The sequence below is a fragment of the Choloepus didactylus genome, chromosome 3 (assembly GCF_015220235.1).
Source record: "Choloepus didactylus isolate mChoDid1 chromosome 3, mChoDid1.pri, whole genome shotgun sequence".
NCBI lineage: Eukaryota > Metazoa > Chordata > Mammalia > Pilosa > Megalonychidae > Choloepus > Choloepus didactylus.
Genome location: NC_051309.1, coordinates 134,232,675 through 134,256,943, shown reverse-complemented (window position 1 = coordinate 134,256,943; position 24,269 = coordinate 134,232,675). Strand labels below are relative to the sequence as shown.

General features: G+C 40.7%; 1 protein-coding gene across 1 annotated transcript in view; it reads right to left on the bottom strand.

The window, feature by feature from the left end:
* FGF2 (fibroblast growth factor 2) overlaps nt 1-22,614 on the bottom strand; it is a 74,991-nt gene extending 52,377 nt beyond the window's left edge. The window contains 2 exon segments of the mRNA XM_037831474.1: nt 21,772-22,207; nt 22,210-22,614. Of these exon segments, the coding sequence (XP_037687402.1) occupies nt 21,772-22,207; nt 22,210-22,614 (841 nt within the window).
* Nucleotides 22,615-24,269: the final 1,655 nt, after the last annotated feature.

The window sequence follows — 24,269 nt, the reverse complement described above, 5'->3', positions numbered from 1 at the left end:
CAGTTTTGCCCAATAAAAACTTTTGGCTGGCATTTTTGTCAGTGCCTTAAATATAACACACCACTTGCTTCTTTCCTCCATGGTTCCTGATGGGACACTGGCACTTAATCTTATTGCAGTTTCCGTATATGTGACGAATCGCTTTTCTCTTGCCACTTTCGAGATTCTCTCTTTATCTTTGGCATTTGACATTCTGATTAGTATGTGTCTCAGAGTTGTTGGTCTATTAGATATATTCTACTTGGAGTACATTATACTTCTTGGACACATATATTTAAGTCTTTCATAGGTGTTAGGCAAAACTCCCCACCCCAACACACACACAACCCACCCTTAGCAAATATTCCAGGAAGCTCTCTGCACCCACAACTGACGTGACTATTTACATAAAACCCACACTTAGCTAAAGTAGCAGCCTGAGCAAGAAGAAAAACAAACATTTTCCATAACTTAATAACTTCCCTGACATCAACTCCTTATCTTACCCTAGCATCAATTCCCTATCTTATCCTGACAACTCCTTACTTCTCTATCTTATCCCAACCCCCCTCCCAAAAACTATAAAATTGTACTCCCCCCTCTGTTTGTGGCTGTTGCCATCTTAGGCTTCAGCCCGCCTTTGCAAAAATAAAACTTTCTCCAATTCAGTTTTTGTTTCTTCTCTTCCCGGTCAAAAAAAACTAACAATAGGCCTTGGGAAATTTTCAGTCATTATTACCTAAAATATTCTCCTCCCCATTTCCCTTCTCTTCTCCTTCTGGGATATCCATGATGTGTATATCTGTGCACTTTATGCTGTCATTCAATTCCCTGAGACCCTGCCCAATTTTTCCATTCTTTTCTCTACCTGTTCTTCTGTCTGTAAGATGTTGAATGTTCTATCTTCTAGTTCAGTGATTCTTTCATCTACCTGTTCAAATCTGATGTTGTATGCCTCTAATGTAGTTTTAACCTCTTCTATTGCACCTTTCATTCCTATAAGATGTGTTACATACCTTTCATACTTTCAAATTCTTCTTTATGCTCACCCAGTGTCTTCTTAACATGTTTTATCTCTTTAGCCATATTTTCCTTCATCACCTTGAACTGATTCAGGAGAGGAGATTTTTTTGAACATCGTTCATTAGTTGTTTCAAATATTGTGTCACTCCAAAGTTTTAATATGTTCCTTTGATTGGGCCATATCTTCCTGTTTCTTAGTATGGCTTGTGAATTTTTCCTGGTGTCTAGGCATCTGATTATCTTAATGATTTTACTCTCAGGTCAATTTCTCTCTCTTCTCTGGCATTTCATTGTTGATTGACTTCGTGTTAAGGCTTTCCTTTGATACTTGATTCAATTTATTCTAGACCTTTAGAATTGCCCATGTTTAACTGATCAGATTTTTTCAGCTCTTCTTCATCTGCTTCTTGCCCTGGATACGTGGTACAATTTTTAAGTTTGCACTCTTTGTGCAACTGTTTTAGCTACAGAAGAAAGTTTCCTTTCCTCTGTTCTTTCTCTGGGAGTCTTGATCTGTTCTCATTTTGCCTCTGTCGGTTTGTTTGGATTTTTTTTTTTTTTTTTTAACTACACTTACATTGTCTCTAGCTGCTTTTGCCTGGAAGGCAAATTCTGGAAGAGTGGTCACCCCAAAGAGGGCTTTCCCAAATCAGTACTCCCCAGCAAAAACAGGGTCAGGGACTCATGAAGGGCCCTGGGGAGCATATCAGGAAAGATACCCAAAGGCCTTTTTATCAACTCCCCAAAGCTGCACTTTCCTGGCCTGCCCAGCAAATAGCACCCTTCAACAAACTGTTCCCCACAACCCTAAGGATACCTCCACTGGCTCTGCCCCTGTTGGGGGCAGGGTTCAAATTGAAAACAATGTCCAGGGAAGGCTAGTTCTAAGCCAGGACCCAGCAATCTAAATTCTCCAATCAAAAGCCATAATCAGTACTTGGCTTTGTCCCTCCCCACTCCAACTCCTCATTCTTGGGGAGGAGAGCTTTTAATTACTGCTCCATCCACAGCAGCCAGCCAGACACCAGACTGAGGCAGATCATCTTGAGAGTGTGGCATGGGTGCCAGCCACCACCAGAGAGGTTAGTTTTTTACCACTGTTTCTCAGTCTCTTCATCCTGCTCTTCCCTAGATGCTGAACAGTACTCTGCTGGTCTGTTTCAAACAGTTTATTCCTGTCCACTACCTGCTTTTGGAAGAGGAGTGAGTCCTAGAGCCCCCTACTCTCCTAACTTTCTGAGAAGTTCTCAGGAATTCTGAACGTGAAAGTCAGCCCAAATCTTCTCTTCCATGTCCTTGTTTTTTTTTTGTTTCTTTCTTTCTTCTTTTCCCTCTTTTACTTCTACTTCTCTTATCCTGTCTGCTCCCCTTATTCTTTTTGCTTCCTCCAGAAGATATAGAAGGCCAAATAAGAGGGGAAAAAAAATTCAAATCTCTATAAAGGCATCTACCATTGCCTCTGCATTATTTTTGGAGGTTTAAGTAAAGGTTTTAGGCATAGAAAGTGATTATATTTGAGATGCTCTGAATTGATACCTCTTATCTCAGAGATGGTCTTGGGATTTCTAATGATAAGAGGAGCTACTGTCACTGACCCGGCTGACCTGGCATCTCCAGAATACTGACACTTGTGTGTGTTCTCCCTGGGACCAGAACACTCTCCATATGAAGTTTGAGGGCATGGTGGGCCCCAACCTCACCCTGCCCACTTGACTCCCCCAAACAGCTGCCTCAAGGCTGACCTGGTGCCTGGGAGCAAAAGACTGTGAACTTGAGTGGCCTAAAGTCAAAGCTAGCTCTGAGCATCAGCTGGGCAATGTCACCCTGCCCTCACCTCATCTCCAAGTTTCACAGACTATCTCTTCCAAGTATGGGGGTGTGGGAGAGTGGCTACTCTCCAAACTCTGCCAAGGCAACAGCAGAGCTGGTCTTCTGGTCTCCTGGAGAAAGACTCCATTGCCCTGATTATGAAAACTATAATAGAATATATAGCATTTGTACCTTTTTGCAGGAAGATAATTTCCTGTAACCATGCAATTGTATTAGAATTTTATAAAAGTTAACATTTTGTATAATTAACATTTTTTAAACAAAAAGGGGGGTGAGGGTAGGGAGTCTGACCATCCTAAGCAAATCGTTCCAAGACCAGAAACAGATTCCTCAACTCACAAAATTTTACTAAAATTATCTATTTTCCCAAGAATTTCTAAAGTATTCTACTCTCTATGTTTGTATGTTAAGCTTTTAAATTCTAAGGAAATGATGGTTTTTCGTAAGAGGAAAAGATGATTCAGAATCTAAGCATATTCTTCCAGCTGGGTAATACAAAGGATTAAGTTTCTGATTTGCATTTTTTTTTTCAGATTCATGGAAAGAACATTTAAGTCACCTATTCCAACACTCTTGTTTTTAGAAATAGACAATGGAAAACAGGCTCCCTACCAAAAGCTGTTTTCCTTACCCTATACCAGATCTTTCCCCTTGCAACACTCAAATCCTAAGGGCTGCTGGTTGCCATAGCAACACCATTAGGCGCTAAGCACACCCAGATCCACAACTATTTTCAACTGGGTTCAGATATCTCCCATCTTAGCAGATGAAGGTCTTTTGTGAGGTCTACGGCTTCTACAACGATTACTTCCTCACTACCATACTAAAGTCCTTCCTTCTTCAAGGTTCATGCTATCTGGGTTATGACACCCTCTCTTCCCCTTTGCTGATGCCATCCACTAATTAATCGCTGTCACTCACTGAAAACTTTGGAATTTGACACCCCCCCCCCCACATCTCTTGTCATCATCCTGAAAGATTTCAACATTCATGTAGAGATCCCACCAACAACCTAGCCTCAAAGGGCCCTGGCTTACTCAAATCCAGCAACCTGTATCAACCACTCTCATGACCTGCCATTATTAAGACCTACTTTACCTTAAACTTCAATATGATAAAAACCCCTTTCCCTCTGCTGGTTTTTTGCCTCACTGACTTAGGCGATCTTGACTCATCATTTGTCTACCAGTCCTTAGCCCCTTACCAATAGAAATTTTGGGGTGCGGCATCACTCAATCCCACCTGTTTCTTTCCAGCATCTCTACTCTCAAGCTCCAATTCTAGATCAATACAGTCATTTGGTTTCTCCACCCCTGCACTTGCATTGTTGAACTTATACAATGGAAATGTGTCTGAAAATGAGGCAATAATCCAGACTGATGTTATTAGAAATGCAGCATCTCCAGCCTCAAAGTGAGCCCTCAGTAAAGGTTCAGTGACTGTGGGTATATTCCTGGTCACTCTCCTTTCCCATTCTCTACTGCAGCCATATAAGCTTTCACCATTCTCTACAAGCTGCCAAGCCTCCAGCTGCATGAGTTATCACAGACATGAATTCCTCAATGTTCCTGAGCCTAAAATCGTATCTATCCACACTGTGCTAGCCAAGGTAAGCTCACCATTTGGTGGAACATTTGTTTCTTTTTTTATAGCTGATCATTTTGCTAAAAAAATTTGCAAATTCCAATTTGCAAAATTGAAATTTCTCTGTGTATTTGATGGCATTCTGGTGTGGCCGTTTAGCTTCTGAGTAGGGAAGCTCCTTGCCACTGAGGACCTAAAGGAAAACAAGGAGACCTAGTTAGGAAATCCAGTTGTCCAAGGGTGCAGGTAAGGGCCGTCACATCCCAGCTCCCTCCCAGCAGTGCTAGTGAAGTATTATGACATCTTGCATCAATCTTCCCTTACTTCTATGTCATCTTGGACCTCCCCTGAGGCTCGGACAACCAAAAGCAGAAGTGCCTCTACTTATGCTGATGTCCCTGCTTCTGATCAATGTCAAACTCTCCCTCACAGGAAAGGATGAAGATGCTATGTCAGAGGCAGCAGGCATTTACAGTCATAGACCATAATATGACTAAAAAAAATAAAACAAAACCCTAGCCCCTTTACCACCAAATCAGCCTGGATGGCTGCTGCCCAGATCCTGAGCAAAGAGCACGTGGGGACCAGTCTATCTCTGGGATGAGGAAGGAGCAGAACTGTTTGCTTCCAAAGCAGGGGAGACTTTGCAGCACATGACAGCTGCAGAGACCAGCAGCAACTGTTTACTGCTGTGACCACATTTTCAGGAGGCAACAGCAGCCTGAAACATCTCCACATGTTAAGTATCACTGTGATCTTCTTGGGGATCCTTTTTTGTTTAATCTAATAATGTCCCTTCTTCTGGAATTGGGTCATTATTCTTGTTGTCAGAAATCCTTTAAAACAAAACTAACCCACACACTTCAGGGGAAGGAAGGGAGAAAGACGCCAGACTCCATGTCCCCCCAGCAAGTAGCAGTCATGAAAGGAACAGCCTATTTAGGGCCTCAGTGGTGAGCTGGGTCCAAACAGAACTAACCCCTGGTGGTTGACAGGAGGCCAATCTAGTGCCTCTGTCAGGAACTCTTCTGACCCAGGTCTTTGGGTTCTTAGTGAATACACTCATTCTATCCAAGATGGGATTTATTCGTTCGCCCCTTTCAGCACTCAGGCCAGCCTAATGTTTATGCCAATAAGGACCACCTATAAATCAAGTTGCTGAGTCCTCAGGTGATCACCATGCTGATCCTCCACACAGCAGAGCTATGGCCAATGCTGATTCCAAGGCCAGGCTGACTTACAGTGAGCACCACTGATTGCATAGCAAACCCAGTTCACAGGACAGTCTAAAATGCACCCACACTCCTTTCCTCCCATCCTAGAGTCTCCTTTCTTCCATTAAGTTTAATCCATCCTTCTGTATTCTTGGTCCAGTCCCTTCCTGTCTCTTCCAAGTCACTGCTCCATTAGCACAGGAGTTTCCTAAAGAACACTGTTATGATCTGCTCACCTAAAAAAATTACATTATCCTGAATATGCACAGATTTTTACTTTGGGTGTGCTTTGATTTAGAATGTACAGTAAATTAGAGATAATATTCTGCTTTCAGAATATAATGATACTAATTAAGTACCATTTCTCTATGCAAGGTAAAGCAGTTGTGGTGAAAATGATTAAGGCTGCATTTCCCTGAGTGGTACTTGAGAAAACAAGTCAAGGGATAGATGAATGAATGAAGAGCAGGGTCACCAACAAGCAGTGCTCTCAGTCAACTGATCCATCTGTGCTGCACACATCTGTGTGAATCATGGCCCCCTCCTCACAACCTGCTCTTCAAAGACAGAAATCTTCTGGCTACTATCACTCCCCATTCATTCTTCTCAGAAATTTTTACACAAATAATATAGCAATACAATTTTTTTTTTAATTTGCAAATACATATGTTAAGAAGTAAAGATTCGTTCATCTTTTCTCTCCCAATCCTATTTCCTTCCCCAAAGTTATAAGCACTGGAGAGCACTTTGTATGTAACTTTTTTAGATCTTAGTCTACGTATTTACTATGCCAGTATATAGTTTTCTTCACGCATTTTCATAAATTGGTTGTGATGGTTAATTTCATGTGTCAGCCTGGCTAGGTTATGATGTCCAACTGTTTGATCAAATACTGGCCTACTTGTTATTGTGAAGGTGTTTTGTAAATGGGATTTGCATCTACAATCAGTTGATTGCATCTATAACCAACAGAGAAGACTGCCATCAGCAACGTGGGTAATCTCCTTACGTGATCAGCTGGAGGCCTTAAAAATGAGAAGCAAGAGTTTCAGATATCAGAGGAAGAATTTCAGCCTCAACTTCAGCATTGACTCTAGCCATAATTTCCAGGTAACCATCTTCTCCTAGGGAATCCAGACTAAGGACTTCAACATCAGCTTTTATTGCAGCTTATGGCCTGCCCATGGAATTTAGACTTGCCAGCCCCCAGTCATGTGAGCCAATTCCTTAAAAACCTACTTACATAGGTACACACACATACCCCAAAACATACATACCCTGTTGGTTCCTGTTTCTCTGGAGAACCCTGATTAACACACAGGATAATACACTAAGTAGTATTTTATAAATTCCTATTTTCATTTGACAAAATGGAGACCCTTCCATTCTAGTGTGTATACATCACTTACTATGTGCCAGGCAGTGGTCTAAGATATCTGTATTTATCACTTGATTTATTCCTCAAAATGACCAAAATAACAGCATTATATATATAAGGAATGAAGCACTAAGAGGTCAGGTAAGTGCTGGAGCCAGGTTCTAAACCTACTTCTGTTCTTAACCACTCTAATACCGCCTCTGACACTACCACCTGCACCTGTGGCGTATGTCCAACTATGAGAGCCATGCTTCAGCCCACTGTAACCAGGCTGTGCTCACATCACTGCCTGGGTACTGCTCCAGCAAAGTTTGTCAATGACTTGACAAACCAGATGGACTCTTTCTGTACCTCACCTTAATTATTTCTCTACAGCATCTGATGACACTGAGCACTCCCTTCTAGAAACTCTCTTCTTACTTGGCATCTCTTACCTCACTCTATCCTGGCTCTCCTCCTACCCCTCTGAACACTTTTTCTAGTCTCTGAGGTCCTGACCTTGAAGCATTAGTCTGTGGCTCTGGGTTTGGCCCACTTCTCACTTAATTCTCTCCAAAAGCAATCTCACTCTTTATCATGGCCTCACATACTACCTGCATGTTGATCATTCCCCAAACTATATCATCTCTAGGCCAGATCCCAACACACATCCCGAAACATCTCACCTAAATGTTCCATAAGCACCTCAAACTCAAGATGTCTGAAGCACCCTGCCCCAAATTCTCCTAAACTTTATACCGAAATGAATGGCACCAAGTCAGAATCCTGAGAGCAGGATTGAAGCTGAATAGACATCTCTCAAATCTGTCCCTTTTTCTTTATCCATACTTCTACTAGTATAATTCAGATCCTAACCATTTCTTAATTGGACCACTGCAATAATTTCCTAACTATCCTCCCTGCTCCCAGACTTACACTCTCCAATCCATGACTCACTCCTGTCTGAATGATCTTTCGAAAAATCTAATCACCTTAATAATCCCCTGATTAAAACCCTTCAATCACTCCCCACTGCTTCCAGGATAGAGACCAAATTCTTCAATATGGCTTACAGGGCCCATCATAAACAACCCCAGCCTATCCGACTGGCTTTAATTCTCACCATCGCCCTACACTCCAGCCGTACCAAACTGCACGCCTTTCCCAATACTTACTAAACTTAGCACCCTGCTGCCTTTACTCACTCTGCTTCCTTGGCCTTCATGCCCTTACCCACCCTGTCTGCCTGGCAAACATGTACTTGCCTTCCGACACCCAGTACAGTGGTAACTCCTGTATGAAGGCTCTCCTGACTTCCCCATTTACAATTGGCTGTCCCCTTTAGTATGACCTCACTGTGCCATAAGGCACGACATAAGCAAAGGCATAATACTTTATTGCCTTTATTGATTTACATTTCTTTCTAATCTTGCAAGGGGCAAGGACCATATTTTATTTTAATTTTTAATCCCTGGCACCCAACACTGTGCATAGACAAACAGAAAATACTTTGGAGTTAAAATAACAAATTAATGAATATTTTTTATTGAGGTGTTAACTTATCTGGTTCCCCAAAAATATTGAGGGTGGTTTATGAAGATATTGACAATATATTAAGAAAAAAAACTTTTAAAAGGACTTTTGAAAAGGGAAAAGAGAAATTAATGGTTGAAAATCAGTGAAGCCAGGAGTAAGATTCTTTTACTTGCTAGAAGCAGGCCACAAGTTTGGATTTCTAATAGCCAAGAGCAGTAACAAGATTTGCAGGCACGATAAGGTATAAACAAACTGACTGCTAAGGAGAAGTATTAACTAGTCTTAACCCAGTTACCAAAGAGAAACTTCTACCAAGGGACCTCAGAGTGGACACTATGTAATGAGACAGACAACGGCCTTAAGCATTTCGTATGATTAACATACAGACATGTTTCACAGAGATATTCCTAATAAAATGACTCATTATAAACACAGTATTTGGTATATGTATTTCTCCCAGAAGATGTACACCGTGATGTGATCCAAATGTGGTCAGGTGAATTAGAAGACATATTTTAGTGTATCTAGAGATACTGTCCTTACCTGGTCCACAGGTCAGTCTTTGAGAATCTGACAAAACGTTATGTATCCTCCCCTCAGAAAACCACCCTGACACACAACATTTTGCATCTCTTTTCAGAGGCTCATGGAAACCTATAGCTTGTTCATGGACCCCCATGTTAGACTACCTCCACCTGGAAGAAAGATGCATTACCTATCCTTGAGGCAGGCTTCCATAAATATTATTTCCCCCAGTAGAACTTTTAAAAGGTTCTGCTCTCTGGCCTAGCTAGAGGGCAGAGCCATGTGCTTTAACAGGGGGCCTTGGGGTATGTCAGCCTCCTCCTGGAAAAGACAAAGGCACTATAACAGAAATACCCACCCACTTCTGGAGGCGATACCCATGAGTGATTTTAGAATTCTTGAGAATTCTACAATATAAAAGCTCTACAGTTCCACATCATTATGCTTGGCCAAAAATAATTTTAAGTCTGGAAAATATCCAAAGTAGGAGTAACTGAACAGATATCCCAATTGTTTTTTAATCTCATTAAAACACTCAGAGAATATCTACCTTTGAGTAATGTAACTTCCTGCAATAATTTCCAAGAAAAAATAGTTGAGCTGCAAAACATCTATGTAAGTAACGAAATGAATTCTCTCCTGTATGGGGATAGTAGCTACATTGCTGTTAAAAGTCGGGAGGAGGGTCTAGCAAAAATTATGGCTTTGATTTAGAATTATAATCTAAAACATTTCTTTCTGGTGGTATCTAGGAAACAGAGTCAGCTGTCTACTAAGAATTCTTTTAAATAATCATAATAAATCAATTCCATATCAACAATTAAGGTACAGGAAAATTTTTACCTTTATAGAGGGAGAATACAAGAGTATTCTTCCCGTTCATTGTACATGATAGATAGTAGATCATTAATAAACAAATTTTAAAATGAGAGAGCAGCCTGGATATAACAATTCTGTCTACTGAATCAAAGGTTAAAGAATATCAATAAAAGCCACAGACACAAGATGACACAATTTTAATAGTCTGGTATAGCAGAAATGCCAGCACTAAAGATTGCCTGCTCCTCATGGAAAATAATAGCCTAAAGCCAGGTTCTGGCACGCCTTTTCTGTAAAGGGCCACAGGATATATTTTAGACTTAAAAGGCTATTTAACTCTGCCTTTGTTGTACAAAAGTCACCATGGACAATAATTAAACAAATGATGGTATTCCAATAAAACTGTATTTACAAAACAGGCTGTGGGCAGTATTTGGTTCTCAAGCCCTGGCCTACGAAGCCCAAACATGAAAACTTCTGGACTCTCTCCTGAAGAAAATACACATCTTTTGAAGATGCTGTTATGAGAAATTTGGTTAAATATTCCATTAAAATTTACATATTAAGCCTACTATATTTTACTATTCTATTCTAGTACTCTATTACTAACTTATTCTGTTATTTTCTCTTTTCAGTATCTTCAAGACTCTTGTGTAGCAAACCATTTTGGGATTTTACCAGAAAACCATATCATAAGCTTACTACCTACTTCTACTATCCATAAAACACCTTTATACCACTTTTTGACATCCATGACAACCACCCATCTACTGATAACTTTCTTTCTGTCTATGATATCTTAAAAACTTTCAACAGTGATCATATCTGCAAGCTCTGGGAGGCAATGCGCGTTCCAGGTAATTGGATTTGTGGGACCCAAAGACAAACAAGGCATAATTTTTCCTGAGGAGATGAGTAACATGATTAGAGCTGCTCTTTGGGAAGATTACTCTGGCAAAGAACAGGATCAAGTTGACGAGATGGGTTTATGCAGAAGGCCACTGAACAGTTAGGACTGGAATTAGAGCAGCCCCAGCAAGAACAGAGAAACGGCAAGGGTTTTGAAAAATACTGCAGAAACTAAATTGACAGAGCTTGGGAAGGGATGTGAGGATTGAGGAAACAGAAGAGTAGAAATTTACTCCACAACGGGCCTGGTTGGCAAGAAAGATGGTGACATGTCAAAATAAAAGAGAGTCGGAAAAGGGGCAAGTATTTTCAAGGAAAGAAGGGTTTAATTTTAGACACATTTCTGGATGTGTGGTGCTTTCTTGATATGTCTTTATCTATGTTGGTCTTTATTTCCTCACATAGTAGACACTCGAAAAATTATTGGTTGACTGACAATCTCACTTGGTAAAGAAGATTAAAATAAAATAGACCCAAGTATGCCTGCTTTTTTTCTGTTGTTTTTTACTCTTATATTACATGTCCTTAAACAGTGAGCCTATCCAAAATTTCCTGGAAAAGGCCTACCTATACTTTTAAAACATCCTTTTAGCTATTCCTGTTGCATTTTCTGCATACCCTAACTTATTCTGGATTTTAATCTTCTTGCCCCTTTGAGGTTCATTCCATTATTAAATAGTACTAATCCTTCATTATGTCACAATTTTTCCATGCCATTTAAAAATCTCTGAGTTCTTCAAAAAGCAACCCCTAAATATGAGAGAAGAATTATGCACTAAATCATGACAAAAACATTACCTAAATAAAGCAGAGAGAAATAGTGAAATGGGTGGAAGAAGAGATGAGACTAACTTTGCTGGACATGGCAAAGCCTCTGATCAGAGTTTAAATTATTTTTTGAATCACTAGTTCTGTTCAAATTTCTGTTACATTGTTCATTGGGAATTCTGGCCATGAACCTGTATTCTAAACACTAAAAAGTTTAGAATGCATAATTAATTATCTGTTGTCACGAACAAAGAGATCACATTTTGAAAAGCCAATAGGGGAAAAACTCTGTTTTCTTACCTGTAAAATGAGGAAAATGATACTTGCTTCATAAATTTGTAATCAAGATTAAAGTTCTTATTTGTAAAGCTGACAGAGCATGTTCAAGAATTTCTTTCATTCATTCATTCAACAAGTACTAAGTAAATATACAAGTCTTATGAAGGCAGTGGTAAAGGTCAAACAACTATCCCTTCCGCTACCACAGGGCAGAGGATTTTTGCCTTGTCACTGTGGCAATCTCCTCGGGTGTCTGGCCAGGGCTGAACAGATCTCATGAATACTTCATGGCTTTAATACCTTCTCCCATTTCCCCCCAGAAATCTATGTCTTCCTTTTCCCATCTTGTTATAGCTGGGGATGTCTCTTTAATTCAATAATTTTTAATCCAACTCCTACTATATATGTCTTCTTTATGTATTAGTACCCTCTACCAAAACCAGTTAGCAAGATTATCTTTACAGTCACACTTGAACCATATTCCTATTACTGAGTTATTGAATTTGGAGTAATGTATAAACACAAATATGAAAAAGAACTTCTAAAACTTAGAAAGAAACATACTCAAAATAAGAGTATTTCTCTTCTCACACAATTTTCTTGACAAATACTTTACTCCAAAGAAGATAAGTAAATAAGGTTAATCAGTTTTACGTTTAAAGAGTGAAGATTAAATTTGACCCAGAAGAAAGTTCTCCAGTTTCATGTTTCCGGTAAGATGAGAAGTAACAAAACAGGGTGAACTGATGCGAGATGACCCAGAATCAGAATTTCCAAGATGAAATGGACCTTCTTCTCTTGAATCCCCATCCAATTCAAGTAGTCATCCAGCCAGTGAGTAAATGGCACCAACTGCCCCATCCCTTCCCCGTCAATACAGGCATATTCCATCTCCAAATGAACAAAGGCTAGAAATAGCTATGAGGAAAAATGTCAAATGACATTTGGGAGAATCAAGAAAAATCAAGGCAAGAAAAGTAACAATAAAGAAAAAAAATAATACATATATACAAAAGTATATAGACATTAGAGAAATTATTCCATTTCCAATACAAAACGAAGACTGCATGAGTGATACATTTCAAAAAGAAATTTTTTAATTGGTGGTACTGACTCTTTTACTCTCTTCCTCTGTATCTGTAATGACCACCAAAAACTATGAATTGTTTTCTATTTGCCAAATGATTCAGCTCAGAAAGGAGCAGAATGAGACTGGTCATTCAGCAATTCCTCCCACCCATCCTTGCAGACATCACATCACATCACAAAGACCATGACTCACTTTGTCATACAATGTCTATCCTTTTAAGAGTTTTTACAGATTGTTGTGATGAATACTGGCTCATAAATCTGAATGAATATCAAGATGAAAATATCTGCACAAAAAGGATACTCCAGTTCTCAATTCTAATTTATAATATGATCCACCGGCTTTACACTTGAAAAAAGTGAGAGAGACCACTTGAGGATTGAAGCATCTGAACCAAGTATGAATTCCACAGATCAGCATTCCTTGATTAGAGGACTATAACCAGTTCTGGAACTCAGCATTAATAATAGCTAGAAACATTGATATGTTACTCAATAGCTGAAAAGAAAATCATCCACAATAAAAAGTGATCTTAACAAATGTTTATGTTTTACCTTTATTGCTTCCTTCGAACAACATGAAAGGTGTTTGTAGGTAGAGAAGAACTACGGTGCCTGCTACATTCAATCGATTTATCCATTTCACATGCCTTATACTGCAGTGTTTATGCTTTTTGAAGTTTTAGATAAATACAAACTGAACCTCTTCATGGTCATTCTTTCAGCAACGGAGCCAAGGGAATCCAAGGTTGATTAAATTATTTCAATTCTGAGGGTCTCTCAGATCTTCAGAACAGGAAAAAGAGTAACACTGTTAGGTAATGGTGTATGAATTTTTAAAAAATTTCCAGTTAGAAATGTCGAATAAAATTGGGGGCATAGAATTGAAATATAACAAGCTATTAGACCAAAAACTTAGCATGCAGGAAAGATGGGTTCAGGAGAGCATGAAAGAAATGGGACTTGAGCCATGATTAGGATTAGGATAAGGTAAAATGATAGAGAGGCCCTCCCAGGCCAGGGAACAGCCAGATTAAAGGCTCAAAGGAGCAGAAAGTGAGGGGAAAGTGAGAAAGGAAGTTAGGATACTTGCCTGGCTAATTTGTTCGGTATATTTTCAACTTAAAAATTTGTTGAGTAGCCTCTATGTGTGTGAGGACAGTCAAATTGCCTGTATCTGTCCTCAAACACAAAGTGGCCACTCAAAGAAAGTTTGTCCCAGTAAAAGAGACAGTCACACAAACAATAAACTATAATAAAAAGCATTCAGTTCTGTAATAGAATATGTATAAAGTACCATGGGAAAAGAGAGATAGAAACAATTAAATCCTCCCTAGGATGGTGGGGGATGTTTCACAGAGTTGGAGACAACTGAGCTGAATCAAAGATTTTTCCAGACAAAGGTGTGAATGGGAAGGAGATGGAGAAAAGGAATTGATAGGGAAAAGAAGGATTTTCCAAAAACAAAGGTCAATGAAGCAAGGCCAATCATTGCAATAGTGACAGTTTTGTCAGGTTAGAGAAACTACAGTTAAAGTGCTGAGTGCTGACAGCATTGGGAAATACAGATAGTAAACAGTGCATTGAGCAGATAGGTCACATTTGAGAAGGAAAGTCAGGTCAGGTTTGGTTTATGCTTCGGGTAGTAGCAAATTAAAGGACAGGTGAAACCAAAAGACAGGACATGGAAGTATCCTAAGGCTGGAAGACATTTTAGAAATGTGGATACAAGAAAAAAAGAGGAGAATGGCATCAGAGATGACTCCACGGTGCCCAGCTTTGGAGAAGAGAAAAATAATTTCACCACAAACATAAATCTGATAGGAAGGAGTGCCAGTATAAGAAAGATGATGTTGAGTTTTGCTTTATCCATGTGGAGTTTGAGGCTGTGGCACTGTATCTCAGTGGAACTGTCCTCCAAGAAGTGGGGAACATGATACTCAACAGAGATAGGAAATTAGGGACAGAGATAGAAGCTATAAATAATCTCAGAAGAAATATGAGTACACAGAAAGGCGGAGGACCAAAAACAGAGCAGTGGGGTATATAAAAGCAAACAACCAGAAGAAAGAGACTAGCACAAAAAGACAATTAGATGGGTTAGAGAAAAACAAAGTTGATGTAGTATAACAGAAGTCAAGGAATTCTGAAGAAGTTGGAGGCAGGGAACAGGATCAAATGTCAGAAGTAGGATGACAAATTGGAAAAGGCCATGTGCTTTGACTAGAAGATTGTTGGTGATCTCCTAAAGAATGATTCAAGTAGAATATTGGGGGCATGAACCAGACTAAAAGAATTTAAAAAGAGAAAAGAAGGAGGTGAAGTAGATGAGAGCACAGAATGCAGGATACTAGCCACAAAAGAAAAGTATACACAAAGTACAGTATATCTGAAGAAATATTATATTGCACAGTACATGAAAAAAACTTAAATGGCTTTTTAAAGAAATGAGAATTCCTAATAAAAGTTCTTAAATATTTTCCTAAAATAGAATGCATCTTTCTATAGATTATCCTAAGGAAAGTTAATTGCCAGCGTCTAAGATTCCCAAATAAAACTCTTATTATAAACTTCGTTATTAAGAGACCGAACAAGTGCCTAAATGTGTTTGTTACTATATCAAGGGAACTATAAACTTTGACTAAGCTTTATATAGCATATGAGCAGTTTTTCCACAGGAGGGGCCCTAGAGAATGTTTTCATCATTGCTGCCATTTAGTAAGCACTCCAAGTAAAAGGTACTAAGCCTTTTATGATGTTTATTTCTAAACATGGCTCTTTTTCTTCTCTTTCTAAATTATTTTAATCTGGTTTATGCCCTCAGTATTCTGCTTGAATCATTCTTTAGGTGATCACCAACAATCTTCTAGCCAAAGCACATGGCCTTTCCAAGTCATGGCTCTTCCTTATGGTGCCAGCATCTTCTCAAAGTGCCTAAATTATAAACAGAATAATCTACCCACAGAATCTAACCAGCACATTACTATTCTATAAATTTCCTAAACAAAACAAACCACTTCTTCTTTGGCTTATCACTTCATTATAAGTTTTAATTATAAGTAGATTTATAGATTAATTATAATTTAAACCAAGATGATTCCTTTCAATCATTTAATTATATCTAGAACACTTATATTCACACACCTTCTCTTTGTTGTTGTTTTTTTTTTACTCTCCACAATACCTTAAAAATCTGTGAACTTTTCATTTAATAATTCTACTGGATGGTTTGATTTAGATTTTAAGTTTATTTGGAAAAGTAAGTAGCCCTTTGAAAATACACACACACACATGCACACGCACACACACACACACACACACCCATTACAGATTTCTGTAAATGAATAAGCATTAAGGATACAACTGGTCAAGTCAAAACTCATCCTGTGCAACAAGAGTGACAGAAGACAGCTGGGATGAGACACAAGTTAAACACTGAATATTGGCTGTCTGTTGCTACCAGGCCCTCCAAATTTCTTCAAACTAAAAATATCCTAGGGGAATTCAGAATGGGGACTAGTTGGACTTCTAAGAACCACAGCCTATGGTTCAATGGGTGAGGTTCCCTGAGAGTCACCACTCTCCTAAGTCCCGTGGCTATAAATAACCTAGCTCAGAGGGTCTCCGTGGTAGTAATTATTAGAGGGAGCATTGGACAGGAGAAGAGAGCACAAAGCTGACCAAACAGTGGATACAACATGGAAACACAAAATGACAAGCTCAAAAACGGAATACAACACAACACCTGCTTTCATAAAATATACTAATGAGGTTAAGGCCTCAGGTTTGAGCCCCAGATGTGCAGATTTGCCTTGCTCTGTCTCATGGTCATACACTCTCACCTCAGGCCAGCCTTCTTACACATGCATGCTACAGAACAAAGGGACCCAAGCAGGGTGTTTGGAAAATCAACAAACACTTTGAAAAATAAGCAAAGGCTACACATAGTAACTATGTGTAGTTACTATTTTGTTGAATAGACATCTGGCGGTCTGAAAATAACAGTTTTAATAATGTGAGACCTGAACTCACCCTTTTCAACCCAACTAATGATGATTTCTAAGAACTAAATATAGATGAATAAAGTTAATTTTATGCTTATAATATAAAAAAGGATTTTATTTTCATTAATACTTTATTTTCAAATTAAACTTTAAATTCATGGGCATCCATTTAAAATGACTTCATAAATCATTGAAACTGGGTTGTTACAACACTGTCAAAGCTTAATTGCATAATGGCCATTTAATAAAGACAACAAAAGCATTCAGGACATGACACAAGGGGATATTGCCTTTTCGAAGCTGAAGTCACTTGGCATCAAACACATCTTAAAGGGCTCCTAAGGTGGGGTAATATCTATGACTCATGAATTGTCCTTTCATTGCTATACCAATTACATGATTTCCACAAGTAAATGAGCTATTAGAGTTTTACTTCAGTCTTTACCGCATACAAATAGCATTACAGTAAATACCATTGTTTACTAAGAAAAACTAGTGAGACCCACTTGCCAGATTTACCAAAAAACAAGGTGGAGGAAGAGAATCTAGTATCATGAAATCAATACTGCTACTTATATAAAGGCAGCAGTGAAAGGCAGCTACCCAGGAAAACAACCTGAGGCCACCTGTACAGACAAGTGTAAGACCTCCTCGGAGGGGCTGGCTAACTCAGTACTCTGAAACTGAGGTAGCCCAACCAAAGAGGGACAAGAACACCCTGATTGAATGCAGGAGAGCAATGATGCTGGGGAAAGGTAGGAACAAAAGGCAAAGGGCCAGGTGGGCAAGAAGCTTGTTCAAGATGATAAAAGAGGGAGTGGACAAGTGAACTCAGGCAATAATTTAATTTCACTGAACCTCAATATCCTCTTCTATCAAATGAGATCTATGAACTAGAAGGTATGAAGCTACCTTTCGCAAGCTCCTGTTTTTTAATTGGGGTTGCATGGAATACATGCAGGGCAAAGAACATGGAGGTTAGGACCACAGGAGTGGGCGGCCCCTCAGCCTCTCCAATTCTCAGCATCCTCTGGGGTCTGGAAACAGAGAAGTGTGGCCAACAGTAAGTCCCTTCCTGGGAGAAGCTCACTTCTAACTATCTTTACTTTTTCCTAAATAATAACATCTGGAACACATTTAATGTTAAAATGTACATAAGCAGCATACATTTCATTTACTATCCTCCACCAGATGTTGTACGCGCTGCTTGGAATAAAATATTCTCTCTTCTGAATGTTTTTACATGCATCACTACTTTAGAGTATATATACTTAATGTATACATTGCCAGGGACATTTGGAAGAGGGCTAACCAAATATCCAGGGCTCCAAGAGGAAGTAGGGTGTGCAGTGCACAGGCTGGAGAATCAGAGCTCCATAATCACTTTTAACATCTTGCTTTCATCAAGATTCTCATGTCAAATGAAGACTGATTACTAAGAACTATGAGGAAAAGTGCCAGAAAATAGGCCCTTTCAAGTGAAAACAACCCAAGAGAATACCCAGGTGAGAAGCAGAGCTGGCCTTCAGTAAAATTGGGAAGTTGAAAAAGTTTGTTTTCAAGTCACCTTCTCCCACTGCTCCTTACAGTTTTTGCCTTCGTCCTCTTCTGCCTCATTCCTCCCAACCAGCCCCCATTCTACAGATTGCCCAGGGATCTCTGGCTACCTAAGCTACACCCCCCACCATTCCCTCTGGCTACCTGAGCTACCCCCCACCACTTACGCCACAGACTTCAAAGCTTCCCTCCCTAAATTCCAGTCCTTCTGGTCAGCATTTGGGAAAGAAATTGCACTTACAATTTAATTTACACTAAATGTTAAAATCTGATAATGGCTGAACTTGTTTTCCCTGTCAAGAGTTATTTACAATCTAAAAGACATCTGGGCAGAAAGTGTTATGCCAAAGGACTAAATCTCCAAAGATTTTCAGGTTAGTTGAACAAAACAATTCAAGGAATGGGGCCATGGGTTTTCAGCTTTTCAAATGCCTAGGTATCTGAGCCATAGTTCAATGGGAAATTGTTACTACCATTAGCCCTGATTTTATTTCTCTGTGTTGTCTGAACGGTTTTGTTTTGGGTTTTATTTCAGGGAGCGGAGTGAGGTGGGAGGATATTTTTATGTCATGTCCATACTCATTTTTTGTTATATTTTTTCCATGTTGGTCTCTTTCTGGTTTGGTCAACCATTAGCACACCTTCAACATACCAGAAACATAAACTGTACTTAAACTGAGGTCCAGGTTGTGCTACACAGAAGTGGTCTATAAGCATCACTTTTAGATTTGTATTCTTGTCAGTCTATTACCTGTGAAGGGTGTCTTCTTATTTTTTTTTCCTTAAAATAAAATAGTAGTCTCCACAAATCTGGATGAGTCTTCTACTCTTCATACTTTTTACACCTTGTCCTTTGCTAATTATAAAGTTGGCAGGGATTCTCAACCTTCACACTATTGACATTTTGGGCTGGATAATTCTTTGGGGCATGCGGTTGTCCTGTGTATTGTAGGATGTTTAGCAGCATCCCTGGCCTTTACTCATTAAGTACCAACAGCATTCTTCTAGATTATAACAAACAAAAATGACCCCAGGCATTGCCAAATGTCCCCTGGGAAGCAGTCTCTTCCCTATTTGTGAATTCCTGAGTTAAAGTAAGTTTACAAAAATGGCAGCACCACAAATATAGATAGGTGTTGCACCATATACTTCTAAGGTATGACACTAGCACACAAAGTTGAAAACAAAAAGGTATATGGGAAAAATCTACCTATTGCATACTAGGGACTATAATTAACAGGAATACCATACTAGTACCACACAAAATACTAGGGACAAATAATTAAGGGCTGACAAGAGCTATGAGGTGTTTTGGGTCACGAGAATTGTTTAAAATGGAGAGTGATTAAAAAAAATGGCAGTCCAACCCACTGTTGGGAAGAAAAAAAAAAAATAACATCTGTTTTTAGAAAGGTGGTAATGTGATGTGCAATTCAGAATTATCTCCATTCTCTAGCCCCTATACAGTCTTCTCATCAGGCAAATAAGGTACCAAACATTTAAAAAAAAAAAAAAGGATTAAACATGCTTCTTTTATATTATTAGCAGTTTGTGGTACTAGAAAAGAACATAACTACTTGGTGCTTATATGTATCTTGCCCGATTCAGCTTAGCTAGCCTAGCAAACTTCAGAACAAACTTCAAACATCCAGAATTTTGTGAAATCTATCAAGTTACCAGAATGGAGAAACAGTACTAAGCAATTTATTGGGTTACAAACATCCTTTGTTTTCCTGGATAATGTATACAGTTGATAAAAATTTTTTAATTATGGTAGTCCTGAAAAAAATTAAAAACTATCTTTTGCTTTTTGCCATTTTGAAAACCATAAAGACCCAATTAACATAAGTTTTCCCTTTCCTGCTAATTCAGGTTTGGCTACAGAGCACTCTCCTCTTCCTCCCATTAATTCCCAAGATAAAGACAGAAGTACAGGGAAGTTCTAGCTCCCTGTGAGGCTTTTCTCAGACAAATAGAAGATTCCATTCTCCACCTGGAACCCATAAAGGAAGGAATGTCAGGACACACAGTTTTTAAAACATAAGATGCTTTATCCACACTTGCAGAACAGGTTAATAAATACTCTGGTCCTCTTTCTCTTACCTCGAATTTCATCAGCGTTGTAAATCAGCCCATTTTATGCCTTTTCTTCCTCTTTTCTCTAGACCAGTGGTTCTCAGAGTATGGTCCCCAAATCAGCATTCCCTGACAGAAGTGCAGACCCTCACCCCACACCAAGGGAATTAGAAACTGGGGGTGATGGGACCCAGAAATTTGTGTTATAACAAACCATCCAGGGAATTCTGATGCACACCTAAATTCTGACAACCACTTACCAATGCCAAATTATTTCTATAACCACAAATAATTTTTTTTACAGAAAGCAAAGTGTCAACTAACATTTAGTGAGCTGCCCCCCCCCAAAAAAAACACACACTTTAAATTATCTCTTGATCTTCAAAATTACTGCGAAATGGGTGTTATTATACCCATTTTAAGGATGAGGAAAGACGCTAAGGAGTTAAGTGACCTCAGGACCCAAAGCCAATAATCGCTGGTGCGAAGATTTAGGATTTTGCAGTTCTTTTCAATATACAAACAAATGTCGGCCACACTTTATTAACAAAGTCCATATTTTTTGCCCTTTCAGCTTTTGCCAGTTCGGGAAAAAAAAAAAAAAAAAAAAAAAACAGAAATGGGTGAGTTTGGGGAGTAGAGGTAGCTACAATAACCTCAGTAACTAGCTCAAAAAGTCTTGGGAGAGAGCTGCGTGCCAGATGCCTCGGGTCCTACCAGCAAGAATCAGAATTTAAGAGCAGACTCTGGAAAGATATTTTTCCAAGGAAGAATGATTGATCTCTTGCGGTCCCTTGTGATTGCCCGGAGAACCGTAAGCTTGGGGTAGAGAAGCGGCATCTCGGCAAGCGTCTCATCTCTGCTCCGCCGCTGGGCATCCCGGACGCGACAGGTTGTCTGCGCAACGGGAGTCGGCCGGCGAGGCTCCCCGCCCAGGGGACTGACTGGTTCGCCAAGGGAAACAGGCACAAACCCCAAAGCCTGGGGGCTAGGGGGCGGCAGCGTCTAAACTGACACCGTAGGTCCGGGCAGGAGGGGGCGAGTGGTGAACCTGAAACCGCCGAGGGCTACGCGGAAAAAAACCACACATCCCACTAGGGTCTGAGTGAAGAGAAGGAGTAAGAGAAGGTGAGAGAGTGGAGGCTGGAATGAAGGGGAGGGGGAAAGAACTACCGGGAAAGGGAAATTGGGGGGAGGGCGAGAGGAAAGCAAGGGCACTCACTGTGGGGGTCGCTCTTCTCCCGGACCCCGTCCACTCTGCCGTCGGGATGGATACGCAGGAAGAAGCCCCCGTTTTTGCAGTAGAGCCGCTTGGGATCTTTGAAGTGGCCGGGCGGGAAGGCGCCGCTGCCTCCGTCCTCGGGCAGGGCGGGCAGCGTGGTGATGCTCCCGGCTGCCATGGCCCCACCGGGGCCCTGCCGGAGCACCCGAGCCGCTGGAGCAGCGCGGGGTGCCGCAGCCCCACGGCCTCGGCCGCGGCCTGCGACCCGCTCCAGGGCGCGGCCCCGGCCCCGGTCCCCCAGCCTCCCGCCCCGCGGCGCACGGCCGCGCCCGCGGGCCCCCAGCCTCGCCCCGCTCGGCGGTTCCCCTCCGCGCCGGCCCAGTGAGCCGGGCGGCCGGGAACTGGGATGTAGGGCTGGGTGTCTCCGCTGCCGCCGCTCTTGGGAGAGCTACCTCCTCAAGCTGCAGCGTCGGGGATCCGGTTGCAACCGCGGGCACCGCGTCCGCTGGTCTGGCACCGGCTTGGCTGCGGCGTCACATTTTCTACATCTCCACCCCCGAACACCCACCAACCCCCCGCGCCCCCAGCTCTCCTCCCTCTCTCTCCGCACCTCCCCCTACTCGCTCGGGGTTTTCTGGGGCCGGCCTCTGAACCGGGTTCTTCGGCCGCAGCACGCAAGCGCGCGACATCAGTCCCCAGGGGGAGCTGAACTCCGGCGGGGGCGGAAGAGGTGCGGGGTGCGCGCCAGAGGCGGCGGAGGAGGCGGAGGAGGCCTCGAGCGCTCTCGGGGCGCGATCCCCGCGCTTGTCCCCAGAAGTTACCCCTGCCACAACCCCGCGCCATCCAAACCACGTTGAGTTTTTCTCTACACTGCGAAGCTTTTGCTATGCAGTCAGCCGTGACTCAACTTTTAAAAGTTTAAATGCAACTCTCTCCCCATTCTTTTTCGTTGCCAGCCTTTCAAAACGGAGAAACTATTTCCACCCTGAAGAAGTAGAGGAGTAGGAAACCATAGAGGATTCTGTGTAATTATTGGGTTTCGAAAATCTAGTCACCAGAAGACTGGGGGTACGCATAGGGAATTGACTGTTACAAGAACAGAGGCTGAAGTAGTTTACCAACAAAAGGCAGCAAGAAAGAGGCCAGAGGAGGGGAGAGGGTTGGGTTGCTAAGAGGAAAAGGTTTTCTTTTACCAAGCTCATTTGAATTCGACTGTGTGGAAAGATAAAGAGCCTTAAAGTTTTATCGTGATGCAGCGAATTAATATCGTATTCCTGAGCTGGGACTAGCCCTAGCTAAATTGTTAGGCAGTTCTTGGAGGAAGGGTAATTGTCTGAAAATCCCAAACCACAAAACTGAAGTTAATTGCTTTTTGGTAATGTTTAGGAAGTACTGCAGATGTTTAGCAAAACGTCCATCCAAAAAACTTGCATTTACTGAGCGCTTAACTATGTGCATTGTGGTAAGTAAGGTGGAATGGGAGATGCTGAATCTTTTGTGATCTTCTCACATGTTGAGAGAAATAGATGGGGAACAGGAACAACGCAAATACCACTAGAAAGTGACGAGACCATACAGGAGTAAAACAAGTGCTGTGAGATCTCAGTTTGGGGCCTAGGGATGGTGGGTTAAGGAATTAGGGAAACCTCCTCTTGTCTCTACTGGACAAAAATCTACCAGTTAACAGAGTCTATGCTTTAACCAGTAGTAAATAGTAAATCAACCAAAAGTGTCCTACACTAGAGGATCAAATAACCTATAAAAAGGCCTGTTAGAGGATGCTCCAATATGACATCGAAAGAACATGCAGCCGATCTTTTGCCCCATTTCCAAGTTTTTGATAATTTTTCCTTATAGGTAACTATACTTATGTAAAGACTGATCTGTCACAAATGCAGCCTTGAGACTGAATGAGTAAAGGAAAGCAGCTGAGGTGCTTTTCCTCTCTTTAACAAAAAAAGTTTCTTCCATCTAACAAAAGAGTAGTTCTGCCTGAGGCTGTATATATAAAATAGCCTCTCTCCCACTACTTTTTTTTTTCAGTGAAGTACCTGGTAAGCTCAATTAAGTACAGCTTGCATTCCATGCAACCAGTGGACCCTCCATATATAAAGAATTTCTTATTAGATATTCTCTCTTATATCCTCATATTATATATGAGGCAATATAAAATTTCATATATACAGTACTATTACTGTTATCAAAGAATACGTTAAGCTTTTCAAATATCATTCTTTCCAGACTCTATCTTCTTTAAAACTTTTCTAAGAATCTTTCAAGATTTTCATCTCTTTGAAGATTTGGGAACACCAGCTTGTCCTAAAGAGATTAATTGTTCACTCTTGGACACTAGATCTTCAGTTGCAAGAATTGTGAAGTGAGCTCTTACTGTGCCCAAGGCGTTGTGATAAATGCTTTTAATACATTGTGTCATTCAATCCTCTCACCAATCTGGGGAATCAGAAGCTTTAGGAGGTCAATTAACACACCTAACTCTA